Source organism: Lingula anatina, chromosome 1 (genome assembly GCF_051362555.1).
Source record: "Lingula anatina isolate TDL-2025a chromosome 1, LinAna3.0, whole genome shotgun sequence".
Lineage (NCBI taxonomy): Eukaryota > Metazoa > Brachiopoda > Lingulata > Lingulida > Lingulidae > Lingula > Lingula anatina.
Window position 1 is genome coordinate 21,350,655 of NC_141767.1, and position 17,250 is coordinate 21,367,904.

The 17,250-nt window shown below is 36.2% G+C and overlaps 3 protein-coding genes across 3 annotated transcripts; all 3 read right to left on the reverse strand.

The window, feature by feature from the left end:
- Positions 1-1,024: 1,024 nt before the first annotated feature.
- Positions 1,025-4,389, reverse strand: LOC106168784 (uncharacterized). Its single transcript, XM_013547970.3, has 5 exons — positions 4,203-4,389; positions 2,555-2,799; positions 2,079-2,274; positions 1,578-1,760; positions 1,025-1,340 (listed from the first exon to the last, which is right to left on the reverse strand). Exons 1-5 carry the CDS (start codon positions 4,267-4,269, stop codon positions 1,330-1,332), a joined length of 702 nt encoding a protein of 233 aa, XP_013403424.2. The 5' UTR covers positions 4,270-4,389; the 3' UTR covers positions 1,025-1,329.
- A 2,968-nt stretch (positions 4,390-7,357) lies between these two features.
- Positions 7,358-10,758, reverse strand: LOC106168761 (uncharacterized). Its single transcript, XM_087018909.1, has 5 exons — positions 10,582-10,758; positions 9,780-10,027; positions 8,900-9,077; positions 8,052-8,234; positions 7,358-7,848 (listed from the first exon to the last, which is right to left on the reverse strand). Exons 1-5 carry the CDS (start codon positions 10,658-10,660, stop codon positions 7,838-7,840), a joined length of 699 nt encoding a protein of 232 aa, XP_086875035.1. The 5' UTR covers positions 10,661-10,758; the 3' UTR covers positions 7,358-7,837.
- A 1,543-nt stretch (positions 10,759-12,301) lies between these two features.
- Positions 12,302-15,201, reverse strand: LOC106163437 (uncharacterized). The gene is made up of 5 exons (XM_087018995.1): positions 15,057-15,201; positions 14,522-14,765; positions 13,742-13,919; positions 12,924-13,106; positions 12,302-12,719 (listed from the first exon to the last, which is right to left on the reverse strand). The coding sequence occupies exons 1-5, from the start codon at positions 15,137-15,139 to the stop codon at positions 12,709-12,711; spliced, it is 699 nt and encodes a 232-aa protein (XP_086875121.1). The 5' UTR covers positions 15,140-15,201; the 3' UTR covers positions 12,302-12,708.
- Between the last annotated feature and the right edge of the window lie 2,049 nt (positions 15,202-17,250).

A 17,250-nucleotide genomic window follows, 5' to 3' on the forward strand; every position in this document is an offset into this window, starting at 1 on the left:
ACTTAGAGATGTATTGCATATTTGGACTATTTAAATGTTTTTAAAAACAAGTGCAAGGTTTCCAGAGTCAATCTGTAGAAAGTCATTTCTAATTTCAGTTGTTTTTTGCACAGAAACAAATCACGTGCTCTCCAGTCTGTATGTCCTCACGTGTACACAAACGGTCCTTCCCGCGAATCTTTGCCCAATTTCCTTTCTCTATTTCCAACATTATGTGCGGACAGTCTTTGCCTTGTTGTTGCCAGTCAATCATGTTCTGGCACCGTGACATTGTGAAGTTCGTGGATAATTAGTTCCGGGCTTATGCAATTGTACAATTGTAAAAATTTACTACCCTCTGCCGTAATTTACGTTTTTTGGATGTCAGTATTACAGATATAATATTTGAAAAAATAACCTATAAGGTAGATTAAGCGGTAAAAAGGTCTTCATTTAAAAAAAAAATACCCCCCTCCCCGCCTTTGAAATTGCTGGTTTAAGCCCCGTGGAATTAATGGAACACTTGCGTTTGCGTTTATCTCTCGGTTATTCCATATTTGTCCAAAGAAGTCTCCTCTCACTATTCCCCCGCCCCGCCCCCCCCCTCTCTCTCTCTCTCCGTTTATTCATGAAATGTAAATACATTTTCAAAGCAAAACACGGGGCATAGTTGAAACAAGACGACGCGAAATATAAGACGGGTTTGGGATCTTCTTTCATCAAAGCCACATCTTGTACATGTGTTATTTGATTCCTATGTTTATGATTTCCAACAATAATCTGAGATATTCCAATCGTTCTTTTATTGAAATTTGTGTAGGAGTGCTGGCAAACATACAAAATATCGTATGGCTTTAATGATCTTCCATATTTTGCAAAAAATAAATGAACAAAAAAAAAAAAAAAAAAAAATAGAAGACAAAAATTTAAATGAATGAATACATCGGTTAAATAAACAGATGGATATTAAATAATATTATAAATAGATTATTATAAATAGATTATAATATAAAAAGAGGAATAAATAAAATAGAACATAGTAGAATAATTTTATAAATTTTTTATTAATTTTGAGATTTTTCATGTTTCTTGTGACAGGTTGAATGTTTATAGACAAAGTACATGTATATGACAGGTCTTATTGATTTCTACCTAGAATAGTACCTAAATGACGTAACTTTCAAAGTATATTTTCAGTTGTTGCAGGTCATTTGAAAAAGCTTTTTTCAAGGTTGGTTAGTCTTTGTACAAACTCAAAAGAAAAACAAAACGAGTTACAGTTATAGTTTTGCATTTCGTTAGGATACGACTCTTCGGGTTTTCTCAAAAAGTAAAGGGAAAGCCTAGCAATCAGCATTTACCTGCAAAATAAAAAAGACACTTCACTAAAAGGTTTCTCAAAGCGATTGACTGAATGAACCTTAATTTGTTTGTTTGTTTGTTTTTGCTCTATCATCTTCCAATAAAGATAATTCATCAGTAATTTGCAAGAGGGATTAAGTACTGTGAATGCTTGGTTCATTATTCGTGTCATATATAGGCCTACCGGTACCTATTTGGAAAGTGCTATCATTCACCTAAAATATCAAAAATCTTACCAGAATTGGTGGTGAAAGTGTCTCCAACTTTGAACACCAAGTCCTTCACGTCACTTTTGGCGGCGATCGATCTGGAGTAGTAATTACTGGCCTTCCCCCTGTAGTACTTCATCAGGTCAATTTCACCTCTGCTGGGATAAGATGGCGCATTTGACTTTATTTTTCCAAAGATGCTTGAGGTACCTACAGATTAAATCGCACCTTTAAAATGCTACACATCATTACAGTTGATTATAATAACATAAGGCATTGCGTGAAACATGGTCTTAGTAGGGATTAAGTCGTTGATATCCGTCTCCACATGCTGTGCGACTCAGGAATTTATTAAGTTGCTTTATTTAAAAAAAAAGTTTAAACCTACCAATTTCACTAAATATTTACAGGCTGAACTAAAAAAAAAAAAAAAAAAAAAAAAAAAAAAAAAAAAAACAATCATAATTCGTGTTGAAGGAGTCTTTTGCGTCAATATGTTTGCTCCCTATGCCTTTGAGAGATTGATACCTTTGTGTCCCCAACTATAGGTCAGTCCACGCGCAGCTTTTAGGAAGGAATGGCCGATCTCGTGAGCGCAGGTACGTTTGAAGCGAAGTGCAGCGTTACTTTTGTAGGCCAGATATTTCACCGTCATTTTCAAGATGTCTGAGTTGTGGGAACGTGTACTGCTGAAGAACCATCCTTCTCTCTTGTAGTACCTTAGCTGCAAAAACGATATGCTTCAATTACAGTCCTATTACCAATTTTCTTTTATTCATAACAAGGCACATTTTTCCCAATCTTACTAAATCTCTATAAAACAAATTAAAACCTGGTAAAGCAAAAAAAAAAAAAAAAAAAAAATTGCCGAGTGACGCGAATTTACAAACGCACACACACGCGTGCGCGCGCAACACTATCAAATTCTATATCAAAGCAAGAAGTTATAAAGAGATGATCAATTAAAGAGATGATCAAAGGAAAAACAAAGCGGATTTTCAAACCTTGATTTTTTTCCTGTCTCCTTTGCTTTTCAGCACTGTGTAGACATTCACTTTCCAGGTGCTACCACCATAGGAAATCTTTCTGGACCAGTATTTCTGAATACCCTCTCTACAGTAGCCGCACAGCTTTTTGAACCAGTAGTTAGACGGACGTTTGATGAGCCCTCTATCGCAGTCAATGCTGACGCTGACATCAAAGCGATTGCAAGCTGGGCGTTTCACAACTTTTACCCAATCCAGCTTACCTATATATGAAAATCATGTTTATTTTATGTTTTCTACGTGTATATTTCACCGCCTTCAGCTAAAGGATAGGGGATTAAGCTAGATTTCCCTTATCCTCTTACAGTTTGTATTCTAAATGTGTTTTTGAAATTGAAATTTTATTATAACAATATTTAGGCATTTCACATGAAAGAAACGATAAAAAAAGTCATTTTGCCTCTTGCTCTCTTGGTGGTGACCGAACTAAACTTTTAATGTATCAAGAATGAAGGTTAAAAATGAAAGCATAAATAAAGCTGTGTATTCAAAATATAACATTTTAAATTTCTTATAAGGATGGACCCAGGATTTTAGAGAAACCTTAAAATTCTGAGTCATTTTTCTCTCTGTATTTCCCTTTTGACAATAGTATAGCGAGAGAAAAACGTTTGTTATCATAAGAAAGAAATATTTAGTACATGTACTAAGAGTAACTAATAAATAAGAATGAAAATTGTTATAATTGCTTTATTAAACAGTAAGTCGTTTTATTTAGATATATATAGTGGACATTCCATATGTTATTTCATAAATCAGTATTAACTTATATAACAGCATTTTACCTCTACTGCCAATCATTTCATCACTGCAAAAAAACACCAATTTATCTCTACTAATTAAAGAATATAGATGAAAATATTGTTATAGATATGAGTAATGCAACATTTTTTAAATTTCAACTTGTATGTCATGTTATTTATATGCCGTCTAGGATATTTGTTTAATATCTGCACATGTAAATGTATTACAAATTGAAAAAAAGCCTGCACTTTCCATGTTAGACCTTACATGTGTAAATGATAAAACAATATGTAACAGTGCTAAGTGCGTTTCCTTATTCTATCTATCATTGGTATTTTGAAACTTTCTAGGAGCATTTAGTCTGCCATAATTACATACTCGTATGCTGACATATAGCAAACTGAAGAAAGATAATATAACAGGTGTCCCTTTTCAAGGCAGTTAAAACAGGTCAATTCACATGAATTCAATTGTTCATTTCATCACAACAGCATAAAATAATTTAGGACATCCTGACATTTCACCCAGAGGTTTGCTGATCTATCCGAAACTCTGTATGATAAATCTTTATGCTATTTGTCTTTGAAAAAGGGAATACTCTGTTTGTTGCTGCAAGACAAAGGGACTATTATCTGCCCATTTACAGACGAACTTGGGGAAAATGTTTTACAGTCAGCAGAACACAGAAAATTTTGTCTGTGAATAATATTCGTCCCCAAATCCCACTGCTCAATAGCAAATATCATCGAATAATTCATTACAAGGATGGAATTTTATTTTCAGAAATATGAGCCGCTGTGTTTGAATTGGGTTATATTGAAACCCATTATTAACCCTTAGAACTTATATAGATTGATCTCACCTGCCAAAACGCCATTGCTGACCACTGCTATCCACACGAAAAACACCAAAGAGCAGAGCTTGACCATTGTTGTCTCACTCTAGTTGATCTGCGTATGGTATGTAATAGTGGCAGAGCTACATCTCACTTTTAAGTACTGTTCAGTAATTAGAATGCACGCGTGCTGTTAGAGCAGAATCCCTAAAAGATTTATTTCATTCTTTTGATAGCATAACAGAGTCTTCGCGGTGGTAGTTGTTGGCACACAGTTACACACTGGGATAGCTATAGTATGCGGAACAAGGCTATGCACAGAGGGGTTCAGGAGGTTTAAAAGAACTGCCTTGTTAGGATGGGAAAAGGATCGCTCTGAATCAAAATTTTATTTAAGTTATATGCCGTTACCGAAGCACACGCGGGTTTTGCGGTGAAAATGTCTTCCTTTCCAGAAATACACCCCCTTTGAAAATGCTGGGTACAGCCCTACGTAATGAATGAAACGTTTAGGGTTGAGTTGATAACTTATTCATTCGGCTGTTTGTAAAAAGATGCAGTCTCCTCTAAATTATTCTCTCTCTCTCTGTTTTTTTTTTCATAAACGAATAGCCACAGCAAAACAAGGGGCATAATGATGACGACGCGATATATGAGACTGTTCCAGTATCTTCTTTCATCAATGTCGCATCTTGTTTTATCCACAGGCGTCAAAGTGTTATCTGATTTTTATGTATACGTGTTCCTAGAATGATTTTATTGAAGGTTTACTATGCGCGTTTGAAAATTTCCTAAGGTCATATTTTCTATGTCTAAATATTCTGAGCTATTCAAAGCTACCAATCTTTCCCAATCCAATCAATTATAAAATCCGTCAATTTAAAGTACCTGACATCAATAGTTCCTTCTAAAATGCAAAGGAAGACATGGTGTTCTAAAGGACTGACCACTCATTTAGATTAAGGGTTAAAACTAATAAACAACGGATCCAAGTGCAGGGACAAATAGAGCAATGATTCGTGTGCAGGAGAAAGTTGCTTTTCCCCCCGAGGAAATTTTTTTTTTTTGCGGCTTGATTCTGTATAGGGTACATTTAAAATTCAAGTAGAAGTTGTGGATCTGTAATTTATTGACCAATGTAGACGTGAGTTGTTATCCTATAACCATTAGAATTAGGTAAACGTGCTGTAATACAGCGGTGTTTCTTAGAAGGAATTTGAAGAGGAAACTATTTATATTGGAAATCATATTCAAGAGAAACCATAAACAGCGGTGTTTCTAAGAAGAAATCATAGGCAAAACAAATTAACATGCAGGAAAAGCTTTAAAATAGTAATTAATAGCATTACGATTTAAAATATGCAAATTTAGTCTAGCATAACGATTTAAAATGTGCAAATTTAGTGGCTACTTGGAAATCAAGTTTGAGTGGCCTCTATGAATAAAAAACGCGGAAATTTTTAATAAATTCAAATTAAGCGTGATTAACCGAGAGGGTCAACAACGGTTACAGTCATCACACTGACAAGCCGCTACAAGTTGTTCGTTTCTTTAAATCTCTGCTACCTTGGCTCAAGTATTCTATGATTAGCGGGGAGGGGATGTGAGCAGGTTCTCTCACATCTTGTGGCCATTTTTTCTCTTATGTCAACCTTTTGCTCCATTAGGTTTAGGCCTTATAGCCGATGATTGCCGTTTTATAATAGTTTTATAGGCTTAGTTTTGGGAGCACAAGTGCATAAATTAAAGACTCCAGCCACGAATTAACTACCCCCAACGTAGAATTACTTGTCACAAACTTAGCGTTTCTAAACCATTCATTTCATAAACAATGTGGCCAGCTTCCATCCGGGCCTCTGACTGTATACATAGGCCCCCTGTTTTTTTATACGGCAGCGATGCGTTCTCGACAATCTCCGGCTCATATAGGGGACGTACCGAAAGAGTAGATAAGCGGATAAACGGTTTGTGTAATAAAACGCTGTGCTTGTGGCAAGTAATTTTACTTTTGGGTGATAATACGTGGCTGGAATCGTTAATTTGTGCATTTGTGCTCCCAAATCTGAGGCTCGCGCTAGAAAACGCCTAACCCGTTTATAAGGCCTGAAGTTGTTTGTTAGGTAAAGAAATTTCGTCTTACATGTACCATATGCTGTATGAATGTGCTCTCAACTACCACAATTTATCAGTTTAATGTCATCTCTGAGTGTATGTGTATACTGACCATCTCATTATCCTATGTAGATCTGCAAAGTGTCTGAACGGAGCGTTGACAATTTGTGTAAAAACTGTAAAAATGTAAGCTCACAGTAAAGATAAAAAGTAGTGACAATAAGTAAAGTCAGGCAAGAAACTAAAAACAAATTTCACTATAGTCCGTGAAACTATAGATACTACAAATGCATACAGTATAATTAGCTATACAGGCACTTTTCCTTTTTTTTCAACTGTTATTGCGTGTGATGCCGTTTACAATAAGCTTACATCTGGTAGATCAAGGGCCCTAACACATAAATGAGCATAAAATGATGATATTTCTTGAAATTTCTGTCTCTGTGTATATAATATTTTTCAGACACTTGGTCAACGACCCAAAAGTTTGCCATCCTCCCCTTAGTTCCAGACTGAGCATTAACCTGTTTTTACGACAATACAGTTATTGCAGGACCCACAGAACAGTTTGTCTGGCGGTAATATAGACTGGTTTAATTCCGATGTAATATCAATGCTGCTGGCTGCACTGATACGTTAATACAAAAACCAACTTAAAGATGCCCAGTGTGAGATTTCCCCCCGAAAAATCATAGTTAACGATTGTTTTCGGGTGTCATTAGAAAAGATATATTGGAAATGTTTTGCTGTGTTGAAAGGTAAATACGTTGCTTAAAACGACATTATTTTTGTCTATATTTTAAGGGGGATGCTATTTGTATTTATAGTGTTAGGTGTATCGAAGGGAATCTCTCCTCACCCCACCAATATTCGGTGTCACAAAAACATCATAATTTGAAGAATACGTTAGAAGTCGTAGAAAGGTATATTGCAGAGGGCGCAAATTTTAAAACCATGTTGTTTTGGGCAATAAGGAGCCGACATTTTAACTTCAACTTCCGCATTTTGCCAGACAGTTCTGTTTTCTCGACAGCGAGGCAGTGTGTGTAAACAATGGAGACACAAAAAAGTGCTTTTTTATAAAGTATGCAATGGTGAAAAACTCCCAAAGCCTTGATTTTATTTTCAAATCTTCAAAAATAATAAATATAAAAGATATTGATGTGAAAACCATTTTGTTTGGCGTATGGATTATTATAAATTTATATTTTGTTAAAATGTTAGGCTTAAATATGCCAAAATCGTCTGCGTAATTCTAGTTCTCTTAACGAGACTGAGACCTTCTGTCTCTGTGCTTACCAGACAATTGAGTAATAGCGTCAAATTTAATTATCGCTGGACAGCACTGAAATGTGCACAGAAATAGAGAAATATCTGTGTGACATATTCTTATTATTTGGAATAGCTTTAATGGAGGTTGGTTTGTCTCGGAAAAGTCAACCTCTAAAAAGAGTTACATTTATAGTTTTGCACTCTTCTCAAAAGCGTCCCAGTTCTTTTCGAATACGTTCCTTCAGCTTTTCTCAAAAGGTAAAGGGAAAGCCTGACAATCAACATTTACCTGCAAAATAAAAAGGCACTTCATTAAAAAGGATTCCGTAAGCGATTGACTGAAGGATTACTACTCTGTCATCATCCATTTGAAAATGTTCATCAGCTATTTGCAAGAGATATTTGGAATTTATGAGTAAAGTCAGTAAAGTCAGTGTCATATCGGTAACATTTCGAAGTGTTTACGTTCACCTAGAATATCAAACATCTTACCAGAATTAGTGGTGTAACTGTCTCTAACTTTGAACACTAAATCCTCCACATCACTTTCGGCGGCGACCACTCTGCTATAGAAATTACTGGCACTGCCCTTGTAGTACTTCATCAGGTCTATCTCTCCGCTGCTGGGGTAAGATGGCGCACTTGATTTTCTTCCTCCAAAGATGCTTGAGGTACCTTTAAATCAAAAGATTTAGTCAAAAAATGGCTTTTTAAAGGTACCTGTTATTCCAATCAATAAACAATTGATTTCTAAAGGGTGCCAACGTTTGTTTCCTATCTTTGTAAGTTTGGAGTACTTCCAAATAGTAGATTAATGCTAGAGAAATCTTCAATTAAAAGAAATATAAAATTTTAAAATAGTGTACATTTATGTGTTCGTTTAGAAGTTACGTGGTTATAGAGGCTTTACCATAGAACATGCATTGATGTGTGTGTGTGTGTGTGTGCGTTCGTGTGAGTGTGTGTGCGCGTGCTCCCTCATTAAATATGAAAGGTATATCCTTTTCTCCCTCTTTCCCCCCGTGACTCCTTAATAAAAGTCAATGGTGCTGCAGTTATTATTTATCTGGTTTACGTGTTCTTTATTCTCTTTGGCATACAGTCCTTATTGCCGTTTGTTTGCTGCAACTAAAGTGATCGGTCAACATATACGAGCCTGTAAACCTCCTCAATGCCCTGTACAAACATGATTTGGATGTTCACCATTCGTCGGTCGTACAAAAATATGGGAGTTAGAAAGTTATAGTTAGGACAGGACGGTAGGCCCCGGGAAGAAACCAAAAATCTTGCAGAAAACGTCCGCACAATAACTGTAATGCTGATTTGAATCAAACCAATACCTTTATGTCCCCAACTGTATTTAATGCCGTGGGCATCTCTGAGAAAAGAATGGCCGATCTCATGAGCGCAGGTCTCTTTGAAGAGGGCAGCAGCATCACTTCTCTTGCTCAAATATTTCACCGTCATTTTCAAGATGTCAGAATTGTGTGAACGACTAGACGATTTTCGCCACTGAAGCTGAAATTGTAAGATAAAAATTTAAAAACCCGCGCAAAAGATGCGTTTTGACAAGTTAACTTTAAACGTGTTAAATCACACGTTTACAGGGCGAATGAGGGTTTTTTATTGCCAATTTATCTTTACACAGGTTGTACCTAGTCACATTTCTACTTCTTGCGCTTATGAAAAAATAAAGCCTTAATGTGCATGTTGATCCGGTTTAATGACTTTAAATTTCGAAAATTTTCGAAAATAAGTGTCCAAAACTTGCTGTAATGTCTTGACGAGTCCGCTAATCGTAATTTCAAGCCAAAATTTGGTATAGGAACTGTAAACAAGTATCCAAATATTGACGTTCTTAAACCTGAAAAGTCTGCTTATCGTAATCTGTGCGCCAAATTCAGCTTTACGGTGCCTTTACAGTCTGAATATTAAAACCAGTGTTTGCCTCTTAGGAAAATAAGTTGCTGGACCGAAAGTCCAGCCATCTTGAAAAGTAGCTGGACTGAATGTCTGCTGGGTGGGAAAACTTCTCAGCCCGTTCTGAAAGTTGTCAGCCCCGGGCAGACGGTCCAGCCTTAATTTCTAACACTGATTAAAACTAAAAACTGTACCTGGAATCGCTGGAAGATAATCATTGAATTCAATAGTATATCTGTTTTAGACATATTTTTATTAATAATGGTTTGATGCAAATCTTACTGAGAGGAAAAGGCACACCTTAATTTTCTTCCTGTCACCTCTGCTTCTTAAAACTGTGTTGACATTCACTTTCCAAGTACTTCCGGCATAGGAAATTCCTCTGGACCAGTATCTTTTAATCCCTTCTCTACAGTAACGGCACAACATGGAAAACTGGCTGTTGGAGGGGCGGTACAAAATCAGAGGTTTATCACAGTCGATATACACAGTGACGTCGAAACGATTGCACGCCGGACGCTTCACAACTTTAACCCAATCAAGTCTACCTGAAATTTAAAAAAGAAAAGTAGGCCTACTATTTATTTATTTATTTATTTTGCATCAAAATATAGCGTTTGTGGCATATTATCTGTAACTACGGGAGACGACAATAATGCGCGTCGCTTTGGACATAAAAATTCAGCAATGTGTCTAACCTCTCTCTCTCTCTCTCTCTCTCTCTCTCTCAAGATGGTACTTTGATTGACTAAAAAGGTGAACATACGCAACTAGGGAAAAGTATGACAGCTAGATAAAATCAGTTTTAATGGGTTACTTTGCTCTTTTTCATTGGTCCCTTATGTCGTAACATAGCTGAATTTGTGAAAAATAAGTGCTTAATGGTATCCTGAACCCGCACTGTACTGAAAGGTACTCTCCACGCGTTTGAAAATCCCCACAGTCACACGACATAGAACCCAAGTGCAGAGATGGGTTGACCAATAATTTCCAAAAAGGAGGAAATTGCCCTTTTCTTGAGGAGTAAATCATGTTCAGAGGGCGGGTAGATTCCGTGGAGAGGGCCTTTAGTTTTTACAATAAAAAAATGAGCATTACTTACCTAAAACGCCGCAGCATTCTAAAGTCATCACGAATGCAAGCGCAACACAAAGGTGCTTCATCGCGGTTGTCATACTCATACTCCACAACAGTTATTAAAGCGGACCTTCACAGTCTAATGAGTTTAAAAACCAAGAACGTTTCTGGTTTATATACCAGGTATATCAGGTGCGCCTACTTCCTCATTAACATAACTAAGCACTTTTTTACGGTTAATGGACTCAGGACACGACGTGTCCTCTAGCGAGATGTCAGTGTTTATTACTTCCGCGAGAGAACCGATACCAATTTTATTTTCAATTTAAAGAGTGTGTTTACAAGATCTAATAAATCTCTTTAGGGTCCGTGAAGACGGCTTAGCTTGGATAACAAGTCGGCTTTTCGATATAGGTTTTACAGCGTTGTAGGAATTGAATGAAAAAAAAACAAAAAAAAAACGCCACATGGACCTAGCTTCCTTCCCCCCTTTTTGCTACACGCATGCAGTACTCCCTACTTAGCTATATATATATAATAAAAATACGCAATGGGTGGCTTGTGTACCTTGTATTTAGACGTAAAACATACTAGTAGGTCCGTTCTACTATAATCGTGCCAACGTACAAAAATTGGGCGACTTCAACGAGGTTTGATAAGACAGTAACTTGCCGATGACGTCTCAGCAATGCAACCGGTAATGCATTGTAGTTATTCTTGAGTCATAAAAATAAGCAAACGTGTTATAATGCATGGACAACGCTGTTTTTCAGAAGGAATTTGAGCAAGAAACACTTTACATTAGAAATCATTTTGAAGAGAACCGATAAAACCCACAAATTAACATGTAGGAAAAACTTACAAAGTAGTAATCTACTATGTAACGACTTTGGAATACGCAAAATTGGTCCCTACCTGGAAATAAACTTGGGTTGGCCACTCTAAATATAGAAGGCGGAAATGATATTCTTTTTTTTTTTAAATTTGTCAACCAAGTGGATCAACACAGTGGCAAGCCCCTAGAAGTGGTTTTAAAGTTTACATTTCTGCCTACTTTTACCGCAAGTATTTTATGACGAACTGATAAAGGGACGATAGCTCTATCGTAACCTTGGCACTGTATCCGGGATGCGTGTGTAGTGCCTCGAACACTTTCCATTGTGAATCTTTTTTTTTTCAAAAGTTTTAAACTATGTTGTATGATGTAAAATGTCAACCACAAGCATATTTTAAAACACTCCCAAGAATTAAAGTTCGCTTGCAGCTGTTTGATCATTTTGCAGGGTATTCAGCTCCAAGAAGTTTTATAATTTTTATCAAATGTTCGTACACAAAAATGTCCTTGATAAGGTCACTTGTCATGGCAACCAGCCACCGTATGTAATTAACTTAGTCTTTAAATAATTATTGTCATTGGTATGGACAATTAACCCCCGGATAATTCCCATCACCAGGTAAAGGAGGGGTAAACAGATAGTCTCACCCATCTCATTTTCGTTAAAATAGGCAATAGTTTTGTTTTTATTTCATTTTCTATCTCCTTTCTTAATTTCAGTAAAATATCTCAGAAATGTAGAAATCCCTCAATTAAATAATTCAAAAGCAGTGCATACCTTTCCTGGAAAGGGGGTTGTCTTAGGGGGGGTCGGAGGGGGGAGACTGGGGGGATTGTCCTGGCGCAATTGTCCTAGACTTAATTGTATGTATTTAGTAGTATTAAATAAATAAAATACAAATCATTGATATATCATTTCTCAAGATTTTTTTATTTAACAGCTGATCCACGTTCTTCATCCAAAGCGTTATGCACCACTACCGAGCTCTACGAATGAATGTGGTGATTCCATGACAAAATGCCATAATAATAATGACCAAGTTATGTGTCGTATCGAGAAAATGTGTATGAATAAGTACAACACCACAGTTCCTTGCAATCTGGTCCTCAGATGTCTTTATTTCTTGAGAAAATCTGGAGTATGGGAAATATCGTAGGGTGACAATGCGTTTAACGATCTAATTGTAATATTTCAAACACGCGTCAGGTACATGAGCTATGGGAATGGGGCCTTACAGCCTTCTCAAAAGTGTCTACATTCCGTTCGGATACGTTTTTTTTCGGGTTTTCTCAAAAAGTAAAGGGAAAGCCTGGCAATCAGCATCCGCCTGCAAAATAAAAAAGAACTTCACTAAAAAAGGTTTCTCAAAGCAATGTACTAAAAGAATCATTATTGATTTGTTGTATCCCATTTAAGATGATACATCACTTCTTTGCAAGAGGCATTTAGTCCTTGTGATTAATGGGTCAAAATGAGTAACTATACCTTTTCGAAAAGTGTGAACGTTCACGCAGAATATCAAACATCTTACCAGTATTGGTCTTGTAACTGTCTCTAACTTTGAACACTAAATCCTTCACATCACTTTCGGCGGCGACCACTCTGTTATAGAAATTACTGGTACCGCCCGTGTAGTACTTCATCAGGTCTATCTCTCCGCTGCTGGGGTAGGCTGGCGTAGATGATTTTAATCCTCCAAAAACGCTTGAGGTACCTAAATATATCAAAAGATTTCATTTAAGAAAGGGCTTTTTTCAATTAACAAGTGATTTATAATGGGTATTTAATAAAACGTTTGCTTCCTTGCTTGTTTAGAGTGCACATGTATCTCCAAACTTTTTTAAATTTAATATAAATGTGTAGAATTGAGTACATTTATTTATTCAGTTAGAAGGAATGGGAATAAGAGAAGAGAAGCCTTTTATATGAGAGGCACACAGTGCAGCAATGTCATTGTGTGTGTGTGTGGGGGGGGGGTGCGTACGTATTCAATATGTAGGACACACCCTTCTCTCCTTTTCAGTTATAGTTATTATCAATCAAAGAATCGTGTTCATTATTCCAATTTGCATTTTAAATCGTCTTTAATGACGTTTATTAGCTGCAAGTAAAATCATCGGTCAGAATAGCAAGAGGCGTTTATAAGTCTGTAAAGGTTCAAAATACTATCCTTACTCTGTACAACTATAATTTCGATGTTCGTCATTCATCGGCAGAATTAAAAGATGGAGATGTAATGATTATAGTTAGGACAGGACGGGAATAAACTGATCATCCAGAAAATATTTCTGACGATGTCCACACAACATCTTAAGAAAATCAGCAAAAAAAAAAAAAAAAAAAAAATACCTTTATGACCCCAACTGTATTTAATGCCGTGAGCATCTCTGAGAAAAGAATGGCCGATCTCATGAGCACAGGTCTCCTTGAAAAGGGCGGTAGCATCACCTCTCTTGCTCAGATATTTCACCGTCATCTTCAAGATGTCAGAATTGTGTGAGCGACTCGACGATTTTCGCCACTGAAGCTGAAATTGTAAGATAAAGTAAAAAAAATGTGCAAAAGATGCGCATTGACAAGTGAAGATGCGGGGTTTCATTGTGGTAGACAGGTCGATTTATCTTAAGACAGGTTGTACCTATTCACATTTCTTGCCCTTATGACATAATATAGCATTAATGCTCATGTTAATCTGCAAACGTGCAAAAGATGTGCTTTGACAAGTTATCAATTAAATGTGTTAAATCACACGTTTATAGGGCAAAGGAGGGGATTTAAAAGCCGCCAATAGTCCGATTAATATTTGGAAACCTTTTACTTATTTACACTTATATTGCTTACGCTTACGACTTGTGTTGCGCTAATGCTCATGTTGATTTGACTTTTTGAGATGCTGTGAGCCCCTGGGAAATCGGCTTATCGTTTTTTTTTTTTTTTTTTTTTTTTTTTTTTTTTTTTTTTTTTTTTTTTGTGCCAAAATCAGCAGTACGATTCCTTTATTCAATCTGAATTTTAAAGCTATACCTGGAACTGCTGTAGGATTATTATTGAATCTAATAGTATGTTTCTGAACACATAACCATTTATTGGTTTGATGCAAATCTTGCTGAGACAAAAAACAACACAAACCTCAATTTTCTTCCTGTCCCCGCTACTTCTCAAAATTGTTTTGCTGTTCACAATCCAAGTACTGCCGGCATAGGAAATTCCTCTGGACCAGTAATTCTCAATACCCTCTCTACAGTAGCGACACAACAAGGAGAACTGGCTGCTGGAGGGGCGGTAAAAAAGCCAGGGTTTATCACAGTCGATATACACATAGACATCGAAGCGCCTGCAATGAGGGTGCTTCACAACTCTAACCCAGTCCAGCCTACCTAAAATTCAAGAAATAGGTGCTATTAGATAAATGCATTTGCAGTTTTGTATCTTTGACGACCTTTGACGCATTTCGCTGTGGACATAAAAATTCAATGTGTCTTCATGAAAAGAGCACTTGGTTAAAATTGAAAGGCATAGTTTTGCACCAAGGGAAAAATATGGCAGCAAAATTTTTTCGTCCTTTTTGTCCTGACATAGGTGGACTCGTAAAAGAGAAAAAACTATTGGTATCCTAAATCCGCCTATACTTAAAATGATTACAAGTGAAAAAAGTGATTATAACCTACCTAAAACACCACAGCATTCTAAAGCCATCACGAATGCAAGCGCAACACAAAGGTGCTTCATCGCGGTTGTCATACTCATACTCTACAACAGTTATTAAAGCGGACCTTCAGTCTTATGAGTTTAAAAACCAAGAACGTTTTTGGTTTATATACTAGGTATATCAGGTGCGCCTAATTCCTTGTTGACATAATTCGGCACTCTTTTTGGTTAATGGACTAAATACGCGACGTCACTGGTAGAAGTTAGACATTAATTGCATATAACCGCTACCGAGATGTCAGTGCTAATTAGTTCCGTGTAAGTAACAATATCATTTTTTTTGCAATTAAAGTGGACTGTTTTACAAGAGCCTATATCGCAATGTTGACTTGGGTAGCAAGTCAACCTTACGATGTATAGGTCTGAGAGCGTTTTACAAACGATTAACCCAAACGATTGTAGCTGACAGATTTAAATTGACCATAATTAGTAAAAAAAAAAGGCACAGGCATTTGATCCTTGCTTTCACTCATCCGCATGTGACATGCATTTAAAAAATAGCAAAAACAGTGTTACATGTACAATGTGTTACGCATGTTGTATATAGAAATACAACGTAAGAGTAGAAACTTGTTTTATTATCACTGCACCAACACACATATTTTTAACGATTTTCGGGGATTATAAAAAATGCAGATGACTTCTCAGCACTGCACCCCCAGTGGATCTAGTAATTTATTGGCCAATGTGAACGTGAGTGGTTGTCCTTAGCAAAAGTGCTAAGGTACTGCGGTGCTGTAATGCAGTGGTGTTTCTCAGAAGGAAGTATAGCAGGAAATTAATTGCATTAGAAGTCATTTTCAAAAGAAACCAAAACCCCCTCAAATAAACATGAAGGAAAAGTTAACAAAATATTTATCAAGTAACGGTTGATATTCAACTTAAATAACATTTCTTTTTATTTATTCATAGTTAATCATTATTATATCATTACGTTGAATATTCATTTTAAGTTAACCAGGTGTATAAATTGAGAGGTCAGACAACCAGCTGCATTTTCAAAGCTTACTATTCCACCAGCTACATAACTCTATTTGTGAGAATTGAATTGTTAGTTGCCTGAAATTCAGGTTAAACCCATTGTACAAGAGCTGAAAATGCCACCATGTTTAACTTTTGCAGTATTTAATCACATTTTCATTGGCTGAAATTTAAGAAGACGGAATGGATAGGTCGTTTGTTTTGCGAGATGATAGTCAATTTTAAACGTCACACTTGAATAAAGGGAAAATGCAGTGGGAGGTTTGAAGAATTTTATTCTTCAATGATCTGTTCATAGAACAGGTAATAATCTTGTTACAGGTAAATTCACAGACATCAGAGGGAAAAAAGACTAGAAATCTTTAACCTCTGATACCTTGACGCTTTGTCTAATATAAACTATCAATATGTACACGTCTATTCACAACTTACCTGCATGGTTTCGAACTTCTTACGATAATATACATATTAAAGGGATAATAACTCTTCGTATGAGATCTATATTTTACAATAATAACATTGTGAACAATTCACAGATATATAATATATCCTGTTTTACCACAAAAACGGCAGTTATAGCTATTATTCTGATATCTGAGTTTGTCTTTAGACCACATGACCTCCATTGATGGCTATACTCTGTTATAATCTCTTGAGAGATTATAACAAAAACAAACCTTTTAGAAAAAAAAAACAGGGACTAACTTTGAATGTAAAAAAGATAAAAAGAATCAGAATGAGGCAAGACTATATAGACGGTGGACTAAGAGTCCCCGACTTCAAGTCTTTTTCAAGAGCGCTTAAACTCGCATGGGTACAAAAATTAATTAACGAAAACAATGAGCGCAAATGGAAAGTGTTATGTATGGAATACTTGAAAATACTGGGTGGGGATAAATTTTGGTTCCTCACAAGACATGGTCTATGTTTAAATAAGAATATATTCAATCTGCTACCGGTAATTCATTGGTCGAAGGGAACACGAGTGGTTATTCTTGAGTCATTAAAATAAGCAGACGTGCTGTAATGCAAGGACAACGCTGTTTCTTAGAAGGAATTTGAGCAATAAACAATTTACATTAGAAATCATTTTCAAGGGAACCGAAAAAAAACCACAAATGAACACCTGGACAAAGCTTACAAAGTAATAATTTACTATGTAACGACTT

Coding starts and splice junctions, on each gene's coding strand:
- LOC106168784 (XM_013547970.3), bottom strand. CDS start 4,269: ATGGTCAAGCTCTGCTCTTTGGTGTTTTTCGTGTGGATAGCAGTGGTC. Junction 2,275..2,554: donor GAGACAGGAAAAAAATCAAG/GTTTGAAAATCC, acceptor TCGTTTTTGCAG/CTAAGGTACTACAAGAGAGA. Junction 1,761..2,078: donor CTATAGTTGGGGACACAAAG/GTATCAATCTCT, acceptor TTTAATCTGTAG/GTACCTCAAGCATCTTTGGA.
- LOC106168761 (XM_087018909.1), bottom strand. CDS start 10,660: ATGAGTATGACAACCGCGATGAAGCACCTTTGTGTTGCGCTTGCATTC. Junction 10,028..10,581: donor AGAATGCTGCGGCGTTTTAG/GTAAGTAATGCT, acceptor TTTAAATTTCAG/GTAGACTTGATTGGGTTAAA. Junction 9,078..9,779: donor GTGACAGGAAGAAAATTAAG/GTGTGCCTTTTC, acceptor TTACAATTTCAG/CTTCAGTGGCGAAAATCGTC.
- LOC106163437 (XM_087018995.1), bottom strand. CDS start 15,139: ATGAGTATGACAACCGCGATGAAGCACCTTTGTGTTGCGCTTGCATTC. Junction 14,766..15,056: donor TGCTGTGGTGTTTTAGGTAG/GTTATAATCACT, acceptor AATTTTAGGTAG/GCTGGACTGGGTTAGAGTTG. Junction 13,920..14,521: donor GGGACAGGAAGAAAATTGAG/GTTTGTGTTGTT, acceptor TTACAATTTCAG/CTTCAGTGGCGAAAATCGTC.